The sequence below is a fragment of the Podarcis muralis genome, chromosome 4 (genome assembly GCF_964188315.1).
Source record: "Podarcis muralis chromosome 4, rPodMur119.hap1.1, whole genome shotgun sequence".
Classification (NCBI taxonomy): domain Eukaryota; kingdom Metazoa; phylum Chordata; class Lepidosauria; order Squamata; family Lacertidae; genus Podarcis; species Podarcis muralis.
Genome location: NC_135658.1, coordinates 60,675,282 through 60,685,873, shown reverse-complemented (window position 1 = coordinate 60,685,873; position 10,592 = coordinate 60,675,282). Strand labels below are relative to the sequence as shown.

The window sequence follows — 10,592 nt, the reverse complement described above, 5'->3', positions numbered from 1 at the left end:
GGCCACCAGCAGATGGAAGGCACTCTGTGTCAATCTGTGCACTTCACTGGCTCCCCACCTGGACAAGGTGGGATTCTTTAGTCATTTGTTTGCTTTATTAAGAATGTTTATACCCTGTCTTTCCTCAACAAGCTCACGACGTAAGCTACAACTGTAACTTAGTTTCACAAACTGTTGTTAAACAGCAATAAACACTACAAAACAACAGGAGGAAGAAGATGAAACAAATAGCCATAGAAATAGTATCCTGACAGCAATTAAAAAGTACTAGAAAAAGAAAAGAACCACTTATGGCTCACAAATCTTCCTTTAAGTGTTATGTGTATGAGAGAAAACATTCAGCTATGGTTTCCTTCATCTTCCAGGTGAACTGATATGATCCAGTAAGCGCTGTAGCTGCTGATGTTTCTAAACCTGAATTTAGCTTCCAATTTAAGGGCATAATGCTATTGGAAATTCTCTGAAACAAGTCCTGTTGAAATGACAGAACTAGCACAAAAGCACAGTGGCAGTCATTTCAATTCACATAAAACCGCATTTGTTTCAATAAACCTTGCACAGCATTCCTGGTGGAATGTGCAGTCCATGTAAAATATATTTAATCTAAAATTTATTGAGTCCACGCTCTGGTAACCTTCAGGTTAGACTACTGTAACGTACTATATTTAGCCCACAGAGAATATGGCAATCTAAATATAATCCTATGTATATAGACACATATTTCTGGAACAGGGCAATGGCCTGATATTTCAGGGTTCTGAAGAATAAGCCATATCAATTATCCTTTTCCCTTTACTGCAGATCAGACTTTCTTTGCAATAACAGAAGAACACAGGTGACTAAGCTAATGGCTTCTATAAATAGATCATAAAAGAGTGGGGAAAATAAAGTAGGGGATGATGAAGATAGATAATTTAGGAAAGCTCATTTATAATTATATGACTCAATGTAATAAAGAATATCATTTATCAACTAATTACAACAGAATTCATTTGGAATTGCACATTAAAAATACATATAACCGCCAATTAATATCTTACATTCCTGACACAGCCATATTCTTACCTTCCACACAGTGCAATAAAGCTTCCTAATAATTTGTAACATTCAAATATTTGTTTTGAACAGTAAGTACTCAATAAGAAATAGCCTTGATGTCACTGATTATTACCAAAGCAAAGTTGTGCAGTCAAAATTTTATCAGGTCTATGTAACTGTCTGAAAGACAAAAGTTAAACAAAGTCTATGTACCTGCACAAGTAATAATAAGATGCCATAAGTAGAGCATTGGCTCTGGATGTGGATGACAAACATCAGCTGACATGACTATGGTTACAATTATGAATTAGATCCTATGGCAAAGGTACCAAATGTGCATTAGGTTATACCAGGAAGCCCTCTCTAACCCTTCAATGCAGAGGGGGCAGGGGCGGAGGAAGGGGATGCGGTGGGTGCGGTCTGCCCCAGGTGTCACCACTGACGGGGGTGACAAAATCCTGGGCAGCACTCTCCTGGGAGAGACGTGGTAGCTTGGGTGTGTGCAGGCTCCACGCTGCCCAAACGGCCAGCCCGCTGCCTCCCCCCCCCCAGCTGTAGGGCAGCAGAGTGGGAGGAGGCAGGCAGACTCCGTAGGCCCCACGGTGCACCCCACCTCTATGGGTGGCTCGCCCCACCCCTGGGCGCACTGCCCCAGGCGCCCGAGCGGCTTCCTCTGCCGCTGAGGAGTGAAGGATCTTTTTGGCTCCACAGGCCAGATCCTTATCAGGATTGGCCTCGCAGGCCAAATTCAATAGATGGGCAGGGCTGCCCACCTGTCAAAATCCCTTGTATGGCTTTGCAAATATCCCTAGCTCCCCTTTAACCCCTGACATTAGAGAGTTCAAAGTAGGAATGGGAAGACTTGTGCAGGCTTTAAGACAACCCATGTGCTCCTGTATGAACATCTCAGGTCTTTTTTTTTTTTGCAAAGAAGGAGCCACCCTCCTTCTCCTTTAAACATTGGAGCAGATCGCCTCTCCCGCTCCTCTCAACATCCATTCCACAGAATCCATGCCCGCTTTATCCCTTTTCTTGGCTTGTAACAGATAGCCACGAAAGGTTAGCAGCCTTGGTCTGGATTTGGACCCCTGTTGACTTGAAAGGAACAGTGGTATAGTCCCTGTCTTTGGATCCTGCAGCTCTTGCCAATTATAGGCAGGCGTACAATAGTTGATACTTGATACTTGAGTGGGTGGTTGCTGAACAACTGCAGAGTTCTTGCAAATGCGGAATGGGTATTAAGTGGCACCTGTAGTAGTGCCAATTCTGCCGATCGAAACAGTCAAGATAACTGAGCTGAGAGTTTGTTGGACCCTGGGTGAGAACCTGGAGGCTGAGGGGTGTGGGTGTGTATGAAGCAAAATGGATTGATAATGTGTATATATATTAGCAGTGGCGTAGCGTGGGTTGTCAGCACCCGGGGCAAGGCAAGTAATTTGCACCCCCTAACCCGTGGATTTACGCCCCCTAACCCGTGGATTTGCGCCCCCTAACCCTAACCCCCAGATGTTGCGCCCAGTGTGGCTGGCCCCCCCTGCACCCCCCATGGTCTGAGCACTGGCACTGAGCACTGAGCCAGCAAGTGCCTTCTCTCATGTCATTCCAAACAAATTTTGAGTGCCTTGCCCCATAATTCCCAAACAAACGTCAAGATATTCTAATGAGTCTTCCTTGCTATGTGAGCCATACTTGGGCAACTAAAGCAGGATTCTGTAGTGGAGAAATGTCCTTTGTCAGTTGTCTTTCATTGTATCCTTTTTTGGAACATCTTCACTCCACCAAATTGTTAATTTATGTGTATGTTCTTTTGCTGTTTTATTTGAGTGTGGTTTAAGTTTTATAGCTTGCTTAAAGTGATATTTTGATTGTATGGGAATCTTGTCTTCTCAAATGTGTTGTATTGCATGCCAGGGGCAGAGAGAAGTTGGCATTGCAACAACAGGAGCACAAACATTTCTTCTTGCCAAATAGAGCATTATTTTCCCCTGCCTTGTGCTGGCCTAGGGGTTGTCCCAACCCCCCAGAGCTGAGGGTGAGCAGGGAGTTTAGGGATGAGCAGTGGCGTAGCGTGGGGGGTGCCAGGGGTGCCGGCCGCACCGGGCGCAACATTTTGGGGGGCGCGTTTGGCCGGCCCCCCTCGAGGAAGCGGGAACCTCTCCAAGGCACAGCGTGCCGTCGGTAGAGGAAAAAAGCCGCGCAGCAGCAGCAGCAGCAAAGTCGGGAGGAGGAGGAGGTGGAGCGAGCCTGCTAATTCCTTGCTGGGAATTAAGCGGCTCAAGACTCTCTCCACTGGCCGCCTGGGTAGTGAGCCGAGCCGAGCAGGGAGTCTGGCGAGGGGGTGGGAAGAGACTTTCCCCCCCTTTTTCCACCTCGCCTGGTCAAAAAGGAGAGCGGAGTCTCCTCAGGGCGCCCTCAGGCAGGGCAGGGAAAGGCAAGCAGAGCGAGGAGGAGAGAGGGGGGATAGGGGGGGAAACGCCGCGGTGTGGAGGAGGAATCAATTTAGGAGAGAAAGCGAAAAGCCTTGGAGAAAGGGGAAAAAGGAAAGAAAAGAGGCAGCTCCAGGAGAGCGCGGGGGAAAGAGAAGCCTCGCTGCTGCTGCTTGGGAGAGTAAATTACTGTACTTGCCTTGCCCCGGGTTAGGGGGCGCAAATTACTTGCCTTGCCCCGGGTTAGGGGGCGCAAATTACTTGCCTTGCCCCAGGTGCTGATAACCCACGCTACGCCGCTGGGGATGAGAGGGGGAAGCCCTGGTGCATTAGTGGGACTCCTTGTGCTGGCTATTGCAAGCACAGCTAATCAGTTATATCTGGCCCATGCATTTTATACTGAATATAATTTGTTCATCTAGGCTGAGATCTAGTGGCTTCCATATTGCTCTGGAATTACACAGAAGGCAACAACTAGAAGTGGCTAGGAAAAATAATAATAGAAAAAGGATGCCTAGAAGACTTTTTTTTTTAAAAAAAAAAAGCAATTTAAAACTCATTTTTAGTAAACCATTCTGTTGCCAGCACTGTGTCAATTATGCTAGATAAAACTAACATATTTCATGAATCTATTTTGCTAATTTCTTTGACGACTCATTGAGATATAGAATTCTGGTAGCCTAAACTCATGTGCCCTCTGCTAAACTATAGTGGTTTAACTAAAATAATGGAAACAGCAGGGGGCAGTAGGATACTTCCCCTTATCACTATTTCAATTCTTGAAATACTAAGGACCTATCTTTTCACCTCCTTGTAAATGGATTTTTAAAATCCATCTAGCAGAGAAGATGGCCTTGTCATTCTCTCCATTATGGGATATCATACAGGCTTACTGTTTCAGTTCCAGCACAGATATGATTGACAGAATGGAGGGATGCTGTGCCTGGAAAACTTCAGGGAGAAAAAACTGTTACTGGCTAACCCAAAGGACACTGAAGTGCATACCAAGTGGTGATTTCAATGCAGATAGTATGCACTGCATTATCCTTTGGGCTGATCTGTTTATGTGGGTCTTTCTTAAAAGTATTTCTGAGCACAAATTCTTTCCTTTGAAGCTTTGCAAAATAAAATAAAGGCTTTACAATGTGATGGCTGTTACAAAAAGTAAATCTGACACAATGAAATTGATTCTTCCTGTGAAGCATGGGGAAGATATAAACACCTTTCAGTTTAATCCTATTTATTTTCGTACAGATGGTTTTGAGAGCTAGTACTTAAGGGACTTTTACAATCAAATATTTGAAAAGAATAGCATTAAGCTGAAAGAAAGAAAGAAAGAAAGAGAAAGAAAGAAACCATCAACACCATCAAAAGTTGCTGCATATAGGCTGCAACTTTTTCATTAAACATAGTGGGATTTATTATCACTTAAACATAAATAATTTGCACTGTTAATGGCTCTGTCCTTACAAAGGCCTGGAATGTGGACAGTGATGATTACCCTATATTAAATTTCAAAACTGCAACACTACTAGGTTAAATACCAATAGACTTCTTGTAAAAGTAATGCACCTCTGTCATATAACAGCATATAGAGTTCATTTGCTCAAATAGCTGGACTGTGGGTTGTTGAATAGTTGACAGCTCCATACAGTCCTGTTCATGGATTCTTCATACTGTAGATTATTGTTATTAATATCCCACCTTTTCCCCCGACCGGGACTCAAGGTGGCTTACAGATAAAATAGAAAAAGTAGAAACAGAAAAGATAGCAATTTAAAAAGCAGTTAAACACTAATAGAATTAAAACATTTAAAAAGATATATTTTAGAATACAGGTAATAATAATAAGCGGGGGAAAGGCCCAGGAAACCCAGCCAGATGGGCAGGGTACTATTATTATTATTATTATTATTATTATTATTATTATTATTATTGAGACAGCCTACGATGAATTGCAGTGCAAACATGGGGAATGAGCAGTCGTCTCCATATTCATAAGTACAGTAAAAAAGTGCAGCTATGATTACAAATCTCCACATGTTCAACTTGGTTTGCGACAGATTTTCACCACACAGGTATGTACCCAACTGAATGGAAGAATTTGATAAGAATGAACTGACACTCTGATAATAACCCTTTAAATCACATCGATCTCATGACTATTTCCACATATCAGGGAATGAAAAAAATTGAAAAAGCCCAGTCTATGTAAAGAACCCCCAGATCACTTGATATTCTTGAGTTTTCAAATGAGAAATAAGGGATTGTTTTTTTAAAAAAAATTGCATGATAATGCTTCAGAATGCAAGACAGGTTGAGTTAAGGCATCAGTTACTGCACATGAATGCTTAGCTGTGAATGATTTGGCCATGGGTGCTAGAGATTCTTTGTCATGTAAGCAAAGGTTGATCATGCTGTATAATCAAGAACTTCTGAAATAACCTTGGGCAATGATCTGATTATTGGCTTACAATGCACAATGAGTCACTCTTTTCTGCCCAAACGTAAAACTACAGCTAGGAAATTCTAGCATACTTCAGAGAACCAATCTGTTTGATTTACCTGCTGCAAACAGCATGACAGCAACTGGTCTGTAGAACCGCCTCCGGGATCCCACACAGATAGAAATTAATCCAACCAAGAAAGCTATAAGAATTATGGCGGCACCACCCAACAGCATAGAAAGTGTAGCGATCTGCCAGTCTGCAGAGAGAAGGAAACACAAATAATTGAAACTAGATAGTAACTCATATAAAAAGAATGTCTATGTAAAATGCAAAAACAAACAAGGACTCCAGTAAACACAGAAAGGTGTTATTCATAACAGAAAATACAATTGCATTCAGACTTTTAAAAATAGCTTTTCAGGACAGTTCTTTTAGTCAGATTTAAGATGCTATCTGTATGTATTCTATTTTAGGTACCAAAGGGAAAACTGCAAGATTCTGTGTGCAGATATCGGGTGCTTATAATATTGACCATTTATCTCTTCACCACTTTCCTATAGTAGTTAATGGGATACCCCTTCCTTAATTTACAGCCACAAGCCTATGCATGTTTTTTCCCAGGGAAGTGTGACAGAACTGTAGCTTTAGTTATAAAAGGTTTACAATAATGAGGAGCTCAGTAAAACTTGGTATGACTAAAGTAGAAAGGAAAAACTCATAGTAAAACCATCAGAGGGCTATTTGCAAATTAACACACTCAGGAGTGCCAGCTTGGCTTTGTGACCATGGGTGCCCAGAGCTGTGGGTGCCATACAGCATACATGGCCCTGACACCAAACCTTTTCTGTGCCTGGCCCCTGGGGAATTTTGTGGGTGCTTGGGCACCCAGGGAGCTGGCACCTATGAACGCACTTGAATTTCAACAGTTAGTTAACTAGAGCTATTAATGGCCCAATAATCCTAAGGTGCATTTGAATGATGGGTGGAACATGAATACACCAAAACAAATGATACTTCTGATTGAAAACAATTCTATTGTTTCAGATATATTTGTCCAGGCTACAATTTATATTTATTTTAAAGATTTATAGCCTGTTATTCATTGGCACAAATATCAGGGTAGGATACAACATAAAAAAACACAAGCAAGCAAAGTTCAAGTCAGCTAAACAGAGAAGGCTAAAACGGACACTCATTCAAAACCTAAAAATAGGAACTACTTCACAATGACAACCATGTCAGACGACGTGCAAGGGGAGGGCATCCCACAGAGAAAAATCCATCTTGTTTCACCACCAAATGTATCTCCTCTAACAGTGGAATGCAAAGAAGAGCCCCGACGGCTAATCTTAAAACACAGGTATCCAGGGCCACAGTTCAACAGTACTGTATGTGGAGACCATTTATAATATAAAATATAATTAGTCAGCTATTTTGCAAGAAAATAGGAGCACAGGGGAACTGAATCCATTCTTTCAGGCCCTGCAGGTGGATCTTGGTGGTGGGAAGGGCTGTAGCTCACTGGCAGAGCACATGCTTTCCATGCAAAAGGTCCCACACTCTCCAGGTCGAAATGGAAAAGTCTCTTGTTTGAACTCTTGGAGATCTACAGCCAGTCAGCAGCAACAATACTGCACTAGATAGGTCAATGATCTTAGCTGAGATTCCTGCACTAGGGGCTGAACTAGATGGCCTCAGGGTCCCTTCCAACTCTATGATTTTATGATCACTCACACACAGATGAAAATATAGCTGCCCCTATGTGTACATTGGGGGCAGTCATCTTTTTCTCTTGTTAACTACCCAGGAAGGGGTACTCTGTCATACCATACTACATCTTCCAGTAGCTTTTTAGTGAAATGTGTTCAATGAGTGCAGGAAGACCACTTGCTAAATGGTCTTTAAAAGAAAGAAAAAATGTCAGGGAGGACCGCAGACCACCTTGGATATACTTATAATTTTATTTTATTTTTTAAGTGTAGGGGTTTTTCTTCCTAGGTTGACTTAGGACGGGACACCACTGGCTTCTTTGCCTCACACAGAAAAATGTATTTGGTGAGCCTAGGTAAGAACAATAATTTGCAACAAATTAGACTACAGGATTTTGTGCTTTGTATAGACAAAAGTTTTTTTATAATGTATAACTTTGGGAACTTAGTTTGCACACTCTCCAATCCCACAGTTGTATTAATTTTAAAACAGGACTTCTCGGCAAAAGAAATAGGGCATTATGTTATATAATTGATGGCACAAAATCAGGTTAAACACAATACACCAAATAATCTTGGGCTGAGATTTTCAAAGCCAATTTAATGAGTGTGGTGAATTAAAATCCCCCAGCTAATTTAGAATTTCTTAATGCAAGAGTTCTAAAGGCTCTTCAAGCTAATGAAATGTAGCAAGAGCTGAGGCAAGGGTAGAGCTGCTCTCAAATTCAAGAGCAAATTCTGTCACACATGTGTATAATATTTATTTTACTTTAGAAAGAGAACTGTAGGTAGTTGAATGTTTTATGCAACCCCGCCCCCAAACCAAAACACTCAACATACCAGAACAGAACAGTGCTGTACTGTTAAACAGAGAGATGTAAGTAATTGACGGCTTATGAAAGAATTCAGCGAAACTTTCTTTGGTTCAAACAAGTCCTATTTGGATGCTCGAGTTATGTATGATTAACATCACATGAGGCACCCTGCACCAGCCACTTCCCAACACTATCCAAATGTTTGGGAGGAAGTCTGCAGCAGGGCAGCATAACCAAAAGCAAGTAGGGTGTCTCTTGTGACCTCAAACCCTGGGTGCTTAGTCTGTAATCACTTTAGGATTGGGGGGGCCCTAGGCAAGAGTCTCTAAAAGGTATGAAAGCGAGTCATGCATAAGATTTAACTTAATTCTATATGTGAAGCTGAAATGGAAGTGTGGATAATTGCATAGTGATACATTCATTGTGGTCAATTTTTATTACAACTGGAGTGGAGAAAATTACCTAATACATTATATCAATACCACACTGTTAATACATGAATACAAGTCGTAAATAGAAAGAAACAAGCCACTACCTTTGACATGTGATAGTCTTACATAAACAGATACAGATCCCGCAACTCCCCCACTCGAAAGAAAAGAAAAGAAAAGGTTATTGAATGAAATCATGTTAGGAGGGACATATGGTGAATTGGTGATAGCCAGTTCACAGATAAATGATTAATCACTATACCTTTGTTTAAGAGTCAATTCTCTAGTATCCCATTGAATGAAATGGACTTTTTCACACCTGCTTGGAAGAAAAGTCCTCAGTCAAATCACTGTACTCCTAACCTTCATGGACAGTGTTGGAAACAACACATTGTCCCCAGTCTCTAGCTAGCATTGGGGAGGGGCCTGCCTGAGTCATAATGGTAGGGGTGCATTTAGTGAAAATGACCCTGCTCTCCTGCCTCATAACTGACTGGCAAAATAGGTCTACAGTAGCACAGGAATGCAATGCATATGAAATGTATACTGAGTATACTGCATGCAGGCCACTTTTCCTGTGGCAGCAGATTTAAACTATCTTCACACTGTGTCCCTTTGTGGACCTACAGGCTCTTTTTTGTAGTTTTGTGGCAGTACAATGAGTTACCAGTAATACACAAGAGTGTATCATGCATACCACTCCTAACTATGGAAAGTATCTGGATTGCTGGCTCAGGTAGACCAGATCTAGTTTATGTCACAATTAACTTTCTTTTATTCTTTTAATTTATTTTTTCCTTGTTCTTCAGCAACCTTAGAGCAGATAACGAAAGATTTAAAAATACAATAAAACAACATTAAAACTGCAGACTATAAAACAGCTTTTGAAATCAATTAGTGACAGCTCGGTTGAAATGCAGTAGAAAACTACAATATGGAAAATGCCTGAGCAAAGAAAAATGTTACACCTGACTCTGAAATGACATCAAACTTGACACGAGGAAAGTCTATCTGGGGAGAGAGCTCTAAAACTTAAAAAAGGTACTGGTTCTAGGTCACTATCTGCTTCATCTCTCATGGCAGATGCACTCAAAGGAGAGTCTCATGAAAAGATTTCAGTGTCCTGGCACAAGACAGTCCTTGTGGCCTTTAAATGTAAGAACCAGCACTCTGAATGGTGCCTTGAAGTAGACTGGGAGCCAATACTGTTATTTAAGACTGGCAAGATCTGTTCCAAATACCCAGTTTCAAGTCTGCACTCTAACAACTGTTTTGCACCAACTGAACCTTCTTGGAAGTCTTCAAATGCATGTATGGTAATCGCTAACAGGAACTGCTCTGCAACTGCTGTTATCATTTATACTCACAACAGCCATGTAAGATAGATGAATTAAAAAGGTAGAACTAATTCATTTTTATACAAATCCAAAGAAATTATGATCCAATTATTAATGGGACCTAAATTAGTCACAACGAACTTGTCCTAGTGATTTCAATTGATTTCATAAGCACGGAATTCTCTGTATTTGGACCAATATATTTTTAGCACAAAGTTATGTAGGTTATCGGATGAAAGTTACAGAAAGTATTGAATGTACAGCAACAGACTCTTGTTCCATTTGTTTCATTATCCAATAAGATCACAACTAACTGTACATCTGATAAGCTTCCTAAACTGGGCTGAATGGTGGCATTGCAATATAATGGGAGTTTGTGGTGAAGC

General features: G+C 41.3%; 1 protein-coding gene across 1 annotated transcript in view; it reads right to left on the bottom strand.

The window, feature by feature from the left end:
- TMEM47 (transmembrane protein 47) overlaps nt 1-10,592 on the bottom strand; it is a 31,590-nt gene that overhangs the window by 6,586 nt on the left and 14,412 nt on the right. The window contains exon 2 of the mRNA XM_028727422.2: nt 6,030-6,170. Coding sequence (XP_028583255.1) covers nt 6,030-6,170 — 141 coding nt within the window. The remainder of the gene's footprint in view (nt 1-6,029; nt 6,171-10,592) is intronic.